This window comes from Cupressus sempervirens, chromosome 10 (assembly GCF_028749045.1).
Source record: "Cupressus sempervirens isolate cs-2001-9-10 chromosome 10, ASM2874904v1, whole genome shotgun sequence".
NCBI lineage: Eukaryota > Viridiplantae > Streptophyta > Pinopsida > Cupressales > Cupressaceae > Cupressus > Cupressus sempervirens.
In genome coordinates, this window is record NC_143127.1 from 527,163,158 (window position 1) to 527,180,438 (window position 17,281).

Consider the following 17,281-nt stretch of genomic DNA (forward strand, 5'->3'; position numbering starts at 1 on the left):
CAGCTAGATTTATTTGATCTGAAATACATTTTTTTTATTAGTAAATCATCATTTCCTACATATACGTATTCATGTAATAATAATATATATATATATATATATATATATATATATATATATATATATATATATATATATATATATATATATATATATATATATATATATATATTATAGTATATAATATATATATTATAAAAATTTATTATTATTAAATATATAAATTAAATGATGATTAAACCTTAGAGACACGTCTCTTCATGAGACGTGTCTCCTCCTCTCATATTTATATGAGATCCAAATCTGCATTTGGAACACATCAATCACATTGGCAATGTTAGTACATTTGCATAAAACAATCCATGTTACTCACCATAAACCGGTTATGTTTCCTATCTAATTGATCTTCTACCTCGTGCAAGAGACATTTCTTATGTGCATTCAGCTAGTATTCTTTTTAAAAATGTCTCCAACTCATGTGTGACATCAGGTAGTTTCATTGAAAACTCATCTGATATAGAGACGAATTTTGGTTACTCTAATTTGTTTTTGTTTCTTGTTAAGAAGGCATTGGCCATGTTATTCTTTTGGAGCGATGTAATTTCAAAGCTTTTATCTCAACGATAAAACATGATCACCGAAGAAGTATTGAACCCCACTAAGCAAAGAGACAAATAATCAATTTATCCATAAGACTAAGCTAATAAAATATTGAGGCGAAACAACAATATTATGACCAGTCATCATTGAAATATGGAGAAGGAAAAACAGAGGATCAACCTGGTCAATGGTGATACGAACAAGGAGTAAAAGGAACATCTATAATATTTAAGGAAACGTAAAAGATATATCCTTCCATGCTGAAAATTTAGAAATAACTACATATGAGCTTTTCATACATTGATAGACAATAACTATTGACAAGCACATGTATAGAATGGTTTGAAATTTGATCGAAGGTTAGAAAATGAATCTATCCATATCAATGGGTGAAGAAAAGCTACTCATAAAGATTCAAGTCCATATTTGGGAGGAAAGAGACGGAATGAGAATTTAAACAAAACAACAATACAAGGAGTGATTGTAGAGAATAGACAACACAAATATTTTAAGATAGATCTGCTTTAGTGATCATCAAAAGATAAATACAAATTGGAAAACCATCGAGAGGATTATACCTTTGTATTAAGGAATTATGAAGGCAATACTCATAGATGCAATGATTAGCTATTGAGACAGTGTTCTTAGTGTACAAGAGGAAATTTGACTTTTATCCAGACTTTCCAAATTAAATACAAACATTACTGAGCAAATCAATGTGAGCAAATCAATGTGGTTACGGAAGGTCAAAATACACGTGGAAAAAGTCTGAGATAATTATAAATTATGTAAATAGTTATGTAAGCCTTGTGATCATAGATGGAAGGTTGCACGTTCGAATCTAGAGTGTGATCGGTCAAAAGAGACATCAGTTTGTGTTTTGAGAAGAAAAGGAAAACAAATCCTAGTCACCATTGAAGTTAGTACCAATAAGATGAAGTAAGCAGGGGAGTGTATGAAATAGGGATGAGGAATCAATGTGCATAGCAATTCAATCACCATTCACACACCACTTCACCAACTAACAGGAATGTTGATCGTGTGAACAAGGAAAAAGATGGAGATTGAGATTTAGAGGGAGGCTGACATTTGAGGCAACCTTAAAAGAGAGGGAGCATATAGAGGATATGATTCAATCAACCTTTGGTGATCTTGATCATATTAGTTCAGAGGGAGTAAACCATGTTGTCATGGATTCACTAATGATATAAATTTGGAATACACAGATTGCAAGCTATTCATTCATGTGGCACAATCATACTCAATCAAGATATTGGTGTATTGTTGACGAGTTTGAGAAAATGGAAAGATATATTCACTTCTACTGTTAAGCTAAATGAATGGTTGGACCTTCAATGGATGAAAAGGGCAAGATGGAACTTAGAAAGGAGCTGTCATATTTGATACAAAATTGTTCAACAATAAAAGAATGAGTGGAAATTTTACATTGTGGGGGTTATAATAGTTAATGTTTCATTCCCACTTGAACCTTCTTTAAAGGGGAGATGTTCCAATCTCAAATAGTCTGAGAAGACAAATTTATGAATCTTCATGTGTAGATAAGTAATCTTATCTTTCACATTTATCTACTCATTGTTTTATCTCTCTTATTTGTAATTCTATACATACTATAAGGGTTATTTGCCTTGATCTTTTCTTTATGTTTGAGGATGTTCTTACAAGAAAAGAAGGTTGGTACTTTACATATGCTACCAAATATCGTGCAGACTCAATCTAATGATAGTAGCTCCAAAGAACCTGATGAACAAGATGGATAAAGTGAGGCTCTTGAAGCAAACATCTTTGATGATTGAGATTATGAAATCCTTCTACATTATGAGGGAGTATGACACTTCTTCTAAAGCAATGCAGGAGCTTAAAAGATTGATACTCAGAAGGAGTCTAGAAATACATGTGCGTGACTGCATAATTTTGATGGGCCTACTCCTATGTATATCATGAGGAAGTGATGATGTATCACCAGAAAATCAAAAAATTGATATCAGATTCAAAGTGACTCTGACAAGAATCCTTTGGGAAGAGAGCCTCTAAGGAAGTAACCACTGGACCTAACTTCCCAGAATCATTGTTCAAAGGGAGAATTTTTGAGGTGCAATCCTTTGTAAATGATATCTTCTCTATCAGGAGAAGTTCTAAGTGAAATTCCTTATGATGCATTCATCTTTATGAGAGATGAATTGAGGAGAAAGCCTTTGTACCACCCTTTGACTTGGTTCATGGTGGTTACTATTTCGCATATGATATGTAATGAAAGACGACGTCTTTCATGTGTGCAAGGTCACTATTGTAAGGTGACGACCTCATCAATAGTTTGACCTGTCTCCTAGATACGCCACATTAACTTGTAGCACCTAAAAGTGTTGGATGTCTAGGAGCAAGTGTTATCATGGTTCTTTGGGCCGAATTTTTCTGGACACCATGATAACCAACTCATTATGATTCTTTGGGCCATGTTTTGCCAAACACCATGATAACCAACTCATCATGATTCTTTGGGCCGGATTTTGCCAAACACCGTGATAACCAACTCATCATGGTTCTTTGGAACGGATTCTGTTGGACACCATGATACCCAACTTGTTATGGTTCTTTTGGGTCGGATCTTGTCGAACACTATGACATAGTTACTATTATAGACCACACTTAAGGTGGTGTTTAAGCTTATATTAAAGTTATGGAAATTGTTTCAAATGTGTGTTATGAAAGGTGAGAAATTTAGCCTTGTAGTGTATTGAATATCATATTGAGATGATATCTCTTCATATAATTGAGAGCATAATGTGTTCTACAAATCCTCCCTACTTAAGATGGATTGTTAAGGTTGTAGCTTCTATCGAATTGATTTTAAACATTAGATACCTTGTTGATGGTAAATCATCTTTAAGATATATATATATATATATATAACATAATATATATTATATATATTATTATTATATAATAATATATTATATATATGGTTATTTATATTACTATTATATTAATATATTAACTAGTGATGATTAACCTGTACAGACATGTCTCTTCATGAGACATGTCTCCTCCTCTCATATTTATAAGCCTTCATTTGCATTTGAAACACAAACAATACAATGGCAATTGTTAGTACATTTGTAGTGATCCTAGAAACCAATAGTAGCTGCATCGGAGGAGTTAGTGCAGCAATAACAATTGACCACTACCAAGAGGGAGCAAATAGAAGTCATCAAGGAGCAGTTGGGGTAGGAGAGGGAAGCTAAAGTAGGAAATAAGGTACAATTGAGAGAGATGGAGGGACATTTGGCAACAATGATTGGAGAGCATGGAAGTGCCAAGAACTTGATGGAGGTCATGTAGATGGTGAGGGTGGCAACCACGAGGTAGAAGGTAGAAGAGCAAGATCTACGAGTCCTTTGTCCAGAGCATTCCAGTGCACCCAAGCCGACATCCTCAACCACTTCAAGACATCCTCTCACCCTGCTACTCAATAGTATATGTTGTAGTTCATCAACTCCATTTTTTTTCCCTATCCTCTAGAAGTCGACTTTTGTTTTCCTTTGGGGGGGGGTGGGGGGGGGGCTAATGTTAGAGACACGTTTGTCGATAAGAATAAATAATGTTTTGTTTAATAAATGAATGGCAACGTAAGGGATTGTAGTTCTTGGGTAGTTGTTAGCTATGAGTAGCTTACACTCTTAACTAACCTTCAAGTGTTATATATTTTTGGCTTCTAATGAGAGTCGGGACTCTATTATTGTGCACATAACATTGTGATGATAAAGTTATATCTTCCTACCATATTGATATGTTGTTCCTAAACTAATGTATTGTATATGTTCATTATTATATTTTCTAATTACTCTACAAGTTAAAGCTTTGGCCACAAGAAGTAAACAAGATCTTAAATTTAAATTTATGGTAATTATATTGTAAACATTGTTGGCAAACGGTCAATGCTCCCCTCGGGGTTTGTGACAAGGGGCTAACTGTAATGTCCTCATTGGTTGCCAGCATCAGAATTTCAGGGATTAGCCTAATATTGGATCCTCGTAGGCTAATGAGGATGGTTAGAGGGTCTTCTGAGGATTGATTCATCTCCAACATTCAACGATTTATGGATTTGGCCTTCATTCAATGTCATTTGGACTCCATTTGCCATAGTATGTATGGTAAGTTAGGGGTAATAGAGATGGACCCTTTCAATTTTTAGAAAGTGTATTTGATCACATGGGGAATTATGAGGAGTGATTCCTATTTCAGATGGCATGGCAATCAGAAAAGTATTTCAAAAGATTTTAAAGTTGAAGTGACTTATTTAAATATTTCAATGTTATAAAGTTATAAAGTCACTTAAGTGGCTAAAAGACAAAATTGACTTTTAATCCCACATTTCTTAGTCATTTGTGTCTTCCCTCATATTGAGGTTATAAAAGCGTGGAGCTACATTGGGATTGACACCACAAATATTTGTTATTATTCAAATCCTAATCGGTTGCTTGAATGTGACTGGATATTTCCTAAGGACAAAACCCCTTAAGGAAAATAGTGAGGCTGGAGACAAAATCTAGTACTCACATTTTACTTCAGTATTGTAGTGGTTCAATATATTGATCTACAGGAATGTGAAGATTCAAAGGTAAAAAAAGGGGAAAATGAGGTTTAAGACAGGTATGTACAGATTCCACTCTTACATGGGCATACGATATTCTGCAACTAAGAACTCAGTAGTTTGAGGAATGTATGTCCGGTAGGAAATGGAAATAACTATGCATCAAAAGTAAGAATATCGGTCTGTGGAGTTGAATATAGTATTGGAGGATGTTGGGACATCTAGTTATAACCATGTTAATCACAACACCATTTCGATAATATTTAGCAAAGTGTGTTGAATTGGCAGCAACAGAGGTACTTTCAAAAAAGAAGCTTGATTGAATACATTGGAGGTTGATAGGAAGTGGAGACCTTCAGATAGCAGTGAAGTAAAACAAGTCAGTCTATGAGGATGCACGCACAGTTCACCATTGAATAATACTGGCATAGAACGGCAAGCAGACAAGGATAGTCACCCTGTAGCAAAGGAGATTGTTATAATATCAGTGCCTTGCGTGAATGTTGCTCCAACATATCTATGTGTGTTACCAACGTTTCTTCCTAGCATCAAACATACAATAACTAAGCTTGTGATAAGGGAATCATTAGAATCGCATCACAGGGAATGCAGCACTTGAATACCTTTCTCCAATGGTAACAAGCAAGGAATTGATAACAAGAATAGTACACAGAAGCCAGAGGAGTTGCAAAGTCACCTAAGTATCCAGTTAATAGCTCACAGGCAGTTCACGGTTTTCCTCATTTCCAACCGGTAGCAGTCTATATTATCAGAATTTGGGTCTATTATCTAATACCTATAACTATATGTTATGGTCTTCTTTTCTTGCATGTAGGAACTCTATCATTAATTGCAGAGCATAACAGACTTGGGTTTATAGTTGCAATCTTTAAAGTGGATATTATAGTCTAATGTGTCCGTACCACTATCCATGTATTTGCTGAAGCTCTTTTTCACATAACTATTTCATGGCATTTATAGTGATATACAGTAAAGTGGTAGTATAGAGGCATTTTTGCTTAAGGCTTTGGATTGCATAGCAACTGTTTGACGTAATTCCCGCTAGTCAAGGTTCTCTATTTTTAATCAAAACCAGCAGAGATTATTACACTAACCACCTCCTATGGATTCTACAAGTCTGGTGGTTGTATCAGGCATCAATAGGTCGATCATTTGGTGCAACAGCAACCACATTTGTAACAAGTGGTACAAAGCTTAAGTTCAAATCCCCTCAAGTAACATGCTAAACTAGAGACTGTTGACAAATGATCAATGCTCCCCTTGGGGCTCGCAACCAAGGACCGCCTTTTCTGGCTTCTATAAATCAAGTGGTTGTACTGGACATTGATAGGTTGATCTTCTAGTGCAACAACAACCATGTTGTAACAATAGTTTCATAAAAATCTAATATAAAGAGTATTTTGTTTAAACTTTTTATTGGCATCATAGTTTATATCTAAATTAAATATGCAAACTTTAACATTGAATTTTTTTAATTTTAACAGAAAACAAAACAAAATGGAGCCTAACGAAAACAGTATTTTTTAAATGTTCAAATAATATCAAACAAAAAAAAAACCTAAAAGAAAACTAAAACAATGAAAATCTATGTGTAGGAATTGCAAGAGTTGCAGCTAAATCGAATTTTTTAGGCTGCATTAGACTTGTCTAGCATCACTACTAAAAGCTTGTTTTTGTCAAACTAGAAGGGCGTTACCATCGTTCACGTTACACTTGCAGCATGGACTTGCAAGGCATCACTTTTATTTGCACCTATGGCATAGCTTCTCCAACACGAGCAATGACGTCCTTAACCCAATAAGGGATCAGAATACAAACAAATTGAGTGTCCTTCCAAATCCAATAATATATTCGAGGACCATGTCTCCATACACATCTGTATCACAAGACATGCCATCTCCTCTTCTGCACATTTTTTATATTATCTATTAATACAAAACCTCGAGGAATCTATCATTTTTAAAATGCATTTTTATTAAACCTATTTACAATGTGAATTTTAAGGCAAACTGAAATAAAATTTCTGGATTTTTAAAAAATTGTAAAATTTTGAATTCCATGGGTGGACTTCACTAAATGTTGCGACAGAGAATATATATGCCCAAGCGTACTGTATGCAAGGGGGAAACCATTGTGATACTGAAGTACTCATATCCCATATCCTTCATGTTCCCATACCAAAAATTGGCAACCTTGGATTATGAATTATAAGGATCTCATACATAACAGCCAAAGGCAGAGATGAGCTACAAGACAAGGCACTAAATGTGCTATTGACATTGACAATGCACAGCTAGATGCTTACACATCAAAAAGTTGACTTTAAAAAGAATTTGGTGAAGGTAATACCAAACATGAAACATCTATTTTACATTAATAGCAACATGCAATTTTCCATAGCATGCACACACACAAAATTAGACTCACGTTTTCATATTTAATGTGAAAAAATATGCATCATTAGATAAACTTAAGAAACAAAAGAAGCAATATAATCAAGGCTCAACTAAGTAGAAAATAAATATAAGCAATTGTAGATCATTTCATTAGAAGCATACCACATAACATAACAGCCACTGCAATCATGACAAATTATAAGATGTGAAAGACAAGGGACAGCCAATAACTCCCATATTGAACGTGTATGATCAGGACTTGCAAGAACAAATTCCTCCAAACACTTGCTGCAAGTAATTAATGAAGTATAAATCAGTTACGAAAGCAACAAGTGAGAAATGCTGGAAAATTTACTTTGTTTTATAAAACTCTATGTAATCTAAATTTGAAACTTATACATAGTAAGTAGAAGAAACAATTAATTGCTAAAAACAATGATCTAAACTATAAATATGATAAGAGAAAAATATTGTTATGATTTTTATGGAAAGAGTTTAAAACACCTGCAAAATAACAGTTTTCATACAATCAACAAAAAAACCAGTGTACAACATATACACAATACTGAAAAATTGTATATATTTAAGCATATTATCCATGTTTCTAAAAATTCTAACATACTTGAAAAACTCAAACTCAAAAAGCCAAAACTTTGACTCAAAATTGAACTATACACATACTGTAAAGCGCTCAACTGAACTTGTGTGTTTTTGACAATTGTTTGCCATAATGACAGTTAGTAGTAGTAATGCATAAATAGAGTTCACATTTACAAGTGCAATATACAAACACAATGTCTATTCCAGAGATTAACCAGTTTATGATTAAATTCAGAGATCTATGATAAACTATATAATTAATCAGATACAAATGTTTGACAGTGCAAATATAATGTGTTGGAAGTTAATACATATAGTTGACCTTCAAATTTGTTGCGATATGCTGAGGAAACTGTAGAAATAATAATTATTGATATTTATGGCATAGATGAAATACTTCCCAAAAATCGGTGAATTTTAAAATATCCATGAGTTTTTTTTCCTCATTGAGTATTACTTGCCATTAACCTGCGAAAAAATGCACCAAGCTTTTGCCAAAATATCAATGAATTTCTTGGTGAATTTTCGGTAAAAAGTAGGCAAGTCTAAGCCAAAAAACTTGGCCACAACAGCAGAGAAGCATGTGATAGCAAAAAAATCATTTTCATTTCATTTTGTTTTATCTCTTTTGCTCCTTCAGAAAATACAGCCTCCCAATCTTCTCCAAGGTCATTTGCAACGATATGAGTGGATTTGACACAGATTTTCAGATTTTTTTGTCTTGATTTTTTGTAAACATTTATTTCTTTTTTGTTGCATCTAGATTTATACAAAATCAACAATGGCAGTTTGTAAATGCTCTAAATTGATTGAGTCAAAGAAAGAGATTTAACAACATTTTTTTGACAAATTTTACTAATTTTCATAGTTTCTCAAGAATGTAATGTCCACAATATTTGGTGAATCATGTAAAAGATTGAAGGATCTCTGATAGAGAGATACAAATATATACCTTTAGTTGTTCTGATTATAACTGGCAGAATACTGATATGGTATTTAAACAATATAGTATGTGTGCTCACCAATTCTGAATTCAATTATAACTAAGGACCGATAAAAATATATAGTCTGATTTATAATACTGACAGAGTACGACTTGATAATGTTTTATGATTGCAGACTGAATCGCTGAAGGAAGGAGATCATTACCAATTTGATTGATGATTCTCTCCATCGGCGATTGCTCATTATGTATGCAGGTAAGAAGTCACGTTCCTATAGGGACATGATGGCCCTACGGGTTCATGATCTAGTTAGGATAACGATTGGTTTAGTAACCAATAACCACAGACTTATAGCAATCGAAAGCCTTAATGTTAAGTATAGATTAGTAATCACAAAACAGTGATTAGTATATGTGTGTGTGTGTGTGTGTGTGTGTGTGTGTGTGTGTGTGTGTGTGTGTGTAATTAAATCACAGAATCATACACTTATATAGTGTTCTTCACTTCTGCTGAAGCTACACTTTAACACTCGCTCTTAGTGAGGGACAAATGAAATATGAAGGATATCTTAAGAACTCAAAAATATAAAAATATCAATATTAATGATATTCATTCAACAAACAACTTATCTAACTAACACTCTGAATATAGTGACTTGTCGAATAACCATAGTCTCAATATTATGAACACTATCATAACATGTATTATGATCTTCGGCATTTCCAGATCAATAATTAGAATGATCATAATACATTTGTTATCAATGAATTCTGGCGTATCCAGATCAATGCCATAATTTACCATGATAATAGGCCTATCATTTGTAAGATCGCACCTTACAATGATTACCTTATAAATATATATGTCTCTAAAAGATCGTCATCTTTCATTACATATCTGATGCAACTATTCAACTAGAAGCATAAACACACATATAAAATTGAAAAACTCAAATTCAATATTCAAAATTATAATTTGATCATACCAAGTTTTCCTATGAAATGTTCTAATTTAACCTTGGCAAGAGGTTTGGTATGAATGTCCTCTGTTTGCTCATTAGTACTTATGTACTCTAATCTGATAATATCTGATCTACCATATCCGTAATATAATGATAAGGTATCTCAATATGCTTAGATCGATTGTGAAAAACTGGATTTGCAAAAGCTTGATATAGCTTTGATTGTCACAGTGAATGATAGTTGGCTTCAACAATTTCTTGAACATCCCAATTAGTAACTTCCGCAACCACACTACTTCTCTAGCTCCCATGGAATTGCTTCAGTGGAACTTAAGGCAACTGAAGATTGTTTCTTGCTAAACCATGAAATCATTGCAGATTCAAGGCTGAAACAACATCCTATAGTACTCTTATGTTCAGTAGAGTTGCCTGCCCAATCAAAATCAAAATACCCATGAAGATTGATTTCAACTTTCAACTTGATCATATTTAAGTCCCATACCAATAGAACTTCTCAGGTATCGTAAAATATGCTTAGCTACCATGAGGTGAATCTTCTTTGGTTCACACATGAATTGACTAAATGTATTTGTAATAGCACTATCCAAATCTGATTGAAAACTTGCTATATTTGCTTTTAAAAATTTTGTCAAACACTTGTACAGCAGAGGGATATATGACTGATTTTATTTTTAGTTTGTTTTCAGAATAAGAAAGAAGACTTCTAATATCATAGGATGACTGAAAATGACTTCGCTTCCACTTAGTCTACACCTAACATGAAATGCAACTCTTTTTTTGTTTTTTCTTGATGCAATATATGACATCTATTCAATGCAAATTAACACTTACAGCCAAGTGACATTATGTCAAACAGTTGGCATGCAACTAACATTATAATTCAAACTTCAAAATTGATATTTTGCTGATATAAAAATTCTGATATAAAATCAGGTTACAATGCCTTCAACAATCTAACTAAACTGTCCACACAAAACCATGTAGATGTATTTTCAAATAATGCATAAACATGAAGATAAAATGAAGGGAACCTGAGAATGGTAGGCAGCTTTAAAACTGATCAAAATCTGTCATACACTGTAACTATATTCTTCACAGCATTGTAGCAATACTACTCACGACCACTGTAGCGATAACACCATTCACGATTCCTGGAGCGATAGCACTGTAGCAAAATGGTATAAACTTCCTAATATGCCTCCGAATTAGCTGCTTAACTCCTTCCAAAGTGCACATAAAATGAGGGCATCGAATGACCCTTAAATCTGAAGTGTATCTTCTTCATGAATTGCTACAAAAACTCAATAAGCTTCAATGAGATAACTGAAATATCACCTCCAATAAATGCAACAATATCAGTTGATAGTTTCACAGCCTCAAAGTTGCCAATCAAAGAGAATTATCGTTCTCAATGACTAAAATGTCCTACAAAAACCCTTGGCTCCACAAATGCACAAGCAAATATCAATATCAAATCTGGATGCCCCATAATGAGATTCTCTCCTCTATTTATTTTATTCCTTCACCCATTCTAGAAGAACATAATATATTATTTTACAACACTTTTCTAGAAGCTTCCTCCTTTCGAACAATAATTAGTTGTGCTTCTAGAAGATTCTCTTTTCCATATAATATAATATTATTTTAGTGACTTATGATTTAATATTTATTTTAGTCACTTTTTCATTAAATATAAAGTCACCTTTTAATTTTTAAATTATTTAATGACTTCATAAGAAATTAATTTAATTATTTCACCTTATTTCTCCACTTAGCCTTCAAAAAATGAAAGGCTAAAAACTCCATTGAAATGCCAAAAAGATGGGGACATTACAGTATTGGTTGCATAACAGATATCTGATCTATTATTAACCATTTACATTAGTGATCCGACAATTTTCCTGTAGTAAGTAGGATCAATAGTTTCAGATTCAAAAATGTCATTTTTCAATGTATGTAAGTTAGCTTCCATAGGAGTAATAACAGGTTTACAATCCATCATTACAAACTTAGTCAAAATATCAATAGCGTATTTTCCTTGATTTAAGAAGATGTAGTTCTCCTTTTGCCAAACTTCTAGACTTAGAAACTAATGAAGAAGTCCTAAGTCTTTCATATCAAATTCTGTTGTTAGTTCATGTTTGCATTTAGCTATAAGATGTTCTTCACCTATTATTAGTAAGTCATCCACATATAAAACAAGAATGATCATATAATCTCCATCTATTTTAAAGTACATGTTAGGGTCAACTTCATTCTTGGAGTACCCTGATTTTGTGAGGTAGATATCTATTCATTCATACCAAGCCTAAGACCAGATAGTGCTTTCTTTAATTTACATACATGAGAGTCTTTGTCATGAGTGATAAATCCTTCTAGTTTCTCAATATATACTTCTTCAATTTCACCATTTAGGAATGTTGTTTTGACATCCATTGGATGTATCTTCCATCCCTTGGATGCTGCAATTGCTATAATAGTTCTAGCAGATGTGTCAAGGGCGACTAGAGCAAATGTTTCTTCATAATCAATTCCTTCCTTCTGTGAGAATCTCCAAGCCACAAATTTGGCTTTGTATTTTTCAATGCTTCCGTCAGGTGCATGCTTGATTTTGTATAGCCATTTAGAAGAGACAACTGATTTGTTTTTTGATTTGGGTACAACATCCCATACATCATTTTTTAGTATTGATTGATATTCTTCAATCATTGCATCTTTCCATGATTTGCTTGATAAGGCTTCTTTGACATGCGTAGGTTCTGTTTTGATTAGTTCAAAAAGAAGTGCCACATAGCAGGATTGATTTCTAGTTCTCTTGCTTTCTCTGACTACTTCATCTGGTTCTATATGATTTTCTTCTATCATTTTTCTAGCTCATAGTGGTATTTTTTTGTTGATAGAGTTTTCACTATTCCCTGAATCTAGAATAATAGGCGTAGCATGTTCAGAATCATTCCCCCTCTCATTCTCTAATAAACGATCCTCATCTAGTTCAGAAGTAGGTTCTACATATGTTTCATCAATGTTCTTTGAAAGATTCAAGGCAATGTCTTTTCAAATTTTACATCTCTACTAACTTCAATGGTTCTTTGACTAGAGACATAGATCCTATAACCTTTGGTTGATTCACTATATCTGATGAGTATACCCTTCTTTCCATATGGTTCTAATTTAGTTCTCTTTTCTTTAGGAATATGTATATAAACAGGACACCCAAATATTCTTAGGTGACTTACGTCTGGTTTGATACTTGTAAATACTTCTTCAGGAGTTGTATTTTCCAATATTGAGTGTAAACATCTATTTTGAATGTAAATTGGAGTATTAGAAGCTTCAACCCAAAAAGAGGTATGAAGATTTTGGTCATGCATCATAGCTCTGACTGATTCAAAAATGGATCTGTTTTTCCGTTCTGCAACTCCATTTTGTTAAGGATTATATGGTACAAAAAATTCCCTCTTAATCCCAACAGTAATGCAAAAAACTTAAAAGATTTCAGAGATGTATTCACCTCCATTATCAGATCTTTGGGTTTTGAATTTCTGTCCAGACTGGTTTTCAACTGGGGCTTTGAATTCTTTGAATTTAGATAATACTTCAATTCAATCCTTTTGTTTAAGGAAGTAGATCCAAGTTCTCCTAGAATAATCATCTATAAAAATCACGTAATAGAGGCATCCATTTAGGGAAGGTACAAACATGGGACCACATAGATCAGTATGAATAAGTTCAAGTTCTACTAACTTCAATGGTTCTTTGACTAGAGACAGATTTTGTAACTTTTGGTTGATTTACTATATCTGATGAGTATACCCTTCTTTCCAGATGGTTCTAATTTAGTTCTCTTTTCTTTAGGAATATGTATGTAAACAGGACACCCAAATATTATTAGGTCACTTAGGTCTAGTTTGATGCCTGTAAATACTTCTTCAGGAGTTGTATTTTCCAATATTGAGTGTAGACATCTATTTTGAATGTAAACTAGAGTATTAGAAGCTTCAACCCAAAAAGAGGTATGATGATTTTGGTCATGCATCATAGCTCTGGCTAATTCAAAAATGGATCTACTTTTTTGTTCTGCAACTCCATTCTGTTGACGATTATATGGTACAAAAAGCTCCCTCTTAATCACAATAGTAATGTAAAAAACTTAAAAAATTTCAGAGATGTATTCACCTCCATTATAAGATCTTCGGGTTTTGATTTTCTGTCCAAACTGATTTTCGATTAGGGCTTTGAATTCTTTGAATTTAGATAATACTTCAATTGATTCCTTTTGTTTAAGGAAGTAGATCCAAGTCCTCCTAGAATAATCATCTATAAAAATCACATAATAGAGGCATCCATTTAGGGAAGGTACAGACATGGGACCGCATAGATCAATATGAATAAGTTCAAGTACAAAATTTGATTTGTGTAAACTTTTAGGAAAGGATTTCTTTGTGCTTTTTCCTAGGGCACATCCTTTGCAAATTCCTAAATGATCAAGTTTGAGACTAGGCAACCCTTTTACAATTTTCCCTATCAAAAATAAAGCACGAAAATGAAGGTGACCTAATCTTCTATGCCAAATTTCATTTGTGTTTGATGTTTCATGATTTAGAGCTAAATTTTGTTGGTTACGAAGTTTATATAAACTTCCATCTCTAAATCCGATGTTTGAATTCTTTGGCCAAGATAGAACTCTGTGTTCTTGGAAGGTGATTATATACCCTTGATCAGCAAGACCAGAGATGGAGACCAAATTTCTTTTTATACCAGGTACAAATTAAACATTTTTAAGTTGGACAGTAATACTTGAATTTAATTGAATTGAACATGATACGATACCTTTAACCAAGTGTGTAGAATTGTCTCCAATCGTTACTTCTTTAAAGGAGCATCCTTTGAAGCTTTCAAATTTATCTCTAAATCCTATGATATGACATGATGCTCCGCTGTCTATATCCAAGTATTCTTGTTGGAATTTAATTCACTTAAGAGTGCTAGATAAAATGCATAGTTTTCTCCTTTTTTATCTTTTTCCTCCTTGACTTTTGCTAGAGTTGCTTGAATCTTCTTTCGATCTAGATAGAAGTTGTGAGTGTGACCAAATTTGTCACATTTGAAACATTGTACTTTTAACCAATCCCATTTCTTGTAAGATTTGTTGAAATTCTTTCTATTTCGTTTGAATTTACCTTTCTTATCTTTATTGTTGAAGTTAGCATGAAGAGCTCGAATGTCTCCCTCTTGATTTAAGTTGATTTCTCTGGAAACTAATCTTGACTCTTCTTGAGTACATCCATTTTTTAGTAGTTCAAATTTAGGAAGATCAGGTTGAGAGCTTACACCACGAATAAAAGTTTCCCAAGATAGTGGTAGTCCTTTTAAGGCTATAATGCTAAGTTCTTTGTCATCTACATGACTTTCATTAGTTGCAAATCGATCTTTCAATTCAGAAACTCTTAAGAAATAAGATGTAATTGATTCTCCATTGTTCATATTCATATAAAGAAGGTCTTGCTTTAATGTTAGGAATCTACTAGTGTTGTTAATTTTGAAAGTATTCTCAATTGTAGAAAACATCTCAAAAGCAGTTTTGAGACTAGATATTGAGGGAAGAATGTGATCCTTTGCAGAATCTACAATAATCTTCATGGCTTTGTTGTTGTGCCTTATCCACATTGTTTTATGTGGATCATTTTCTGGAATTGGTTTATTTGACTCTATATATTCTTCTAATTCCATCTCTCATAGTATGATAATAACTCGAATTTTCCATGATGAAAAGTTTGAAGCCCCTTCAAGTCTATCCTCTAACCTTATGTTGGTTCGCAAAACCACGGATTGGAAATCCAAGAGCCTCCCACTTCTCTGATAGGACTTCTCAATCAGTTCTGGCCAAAGAACAAGAATAGTTCTCGATTCCCCTACACTTCAGGCTCCGCTACACCTAGGCGGGTAGACCTTCTCCTCGAACCTGATCACTTGGTTCAGAGCTTTTCTAAAGCAAATTTAAGCTTTGGAGTTCTTCGACTGGCAAGGTCCTTGAACTCAATGAAACTGAAACTAGATGCTAAGTGTGAATTGAATGAATTATATAAGGTTTTAATAATAGATCTGATGCTTGTATAAGGAATATATAGATTTTTTGACTTCAATAATAGAAAGACCGGTGCCTCTGCTCATCTGGGCAATAGAGTCAACTTCAATGAATTTTCACATACAACTTTATAATGTTCGACGCACTTATACTATCAACAATTAAATAGTCAAGACGTGATAGATCAAATATTTTGCAATCTTAAATTAGTCCAAATTGAACTTTAACTCCTCTAGTAGGGAGACAAACTGGACACATATGGAAACAATTTAATATTTCACAATATCTGTGATGGTCGAACTTAAAATACTAAATGACCATGTCCACTTATCCGACATTTAAATTGTATACAAAATTACAAAAAACAATTCCTCTGCAATTTAGATCTCCATGTCATTTAGTAATAGACGAAAGACATTTTATTTTATTATAAAAATAAAATAATAGAATTTATATTACAAAGTCATAATGTTGCTCCTTATCCCTCCATACAATAATAAATATAAAATACTTTCTCCAAAATATGAATGTTTTTCCGAATGTTTTGGATATGTCTTGTTTGAACAAAATATCCCCTACTTATATCTTTTCAATTTCCAATAGGGAGTCACAACTTTTAATCAAAGAGTGCCGACTCTATAGTCATATCTATTGATTTTAAGTTTATGTACTTTTATCTCATCTTGTAATCACTGATAGTTAATATTAATGAACTTATTCTTTCTTAGATTCTTCTTAAAATTATGAGTGTATGTAAAAGATGAAGTCTTTACTCCAACACTCTTCAATATATTCATAAGATTTTGCTTACGTGATGTGTGGATATGTTGCTAACATTGTATTTTTGTAATATATTTGCACTGCTATATGATGTTCATGACATGTATTTGTTCATTCTAGATCTTTTTCCAGTCTTCTATTAACCTTCAATCTTCCTTTTATACAATATGGTCTTTTGCATATATGTTTTATCTGAAGACAAATAATGGCAAGACTATCTTGAAACACATCTTTATCTATTCTTTTGGTGCTCATGATGTTGGT

At 33.1% G+C, this 17,281-nt stretch overlaps 1 protein-coding gene across 2 annotated transcripts in view; it reads right to left on the bottom strand.

The window, feature by feature from the left end:
* LOC149534966 (DNA binding protein) overlaps positions 1 to 17,281 on the bottom strand; it is a 304,932-nt gene that overhangs the window by 124,772 nt on the left and 162,879 nt on the right. The window contains exons 11-12 of one of the 2 annotated variants that reach the window (XM_089805410.1): positions 7,789 to 7,914; positions 7,021 to 7,135 (exon numbers count right to left, since the gene is read on the bottom strand). In XM_089805410.1, the coding sequence (XP_089661536.1) occupies position 7,135; positions 7,789 to 7,914 (127 nt within the window). In that variant the 3' untranslated portion in view covers positions 7,021 to 7,134. Of the gene's footprint in view, positions 1 to 7,020; positions 7,136 to 7,788; positions 7,915 to 17,281 lie in introns of those variants that run through there. The other variant, XM_089805409.1, reaches the window with a different exon arrangement.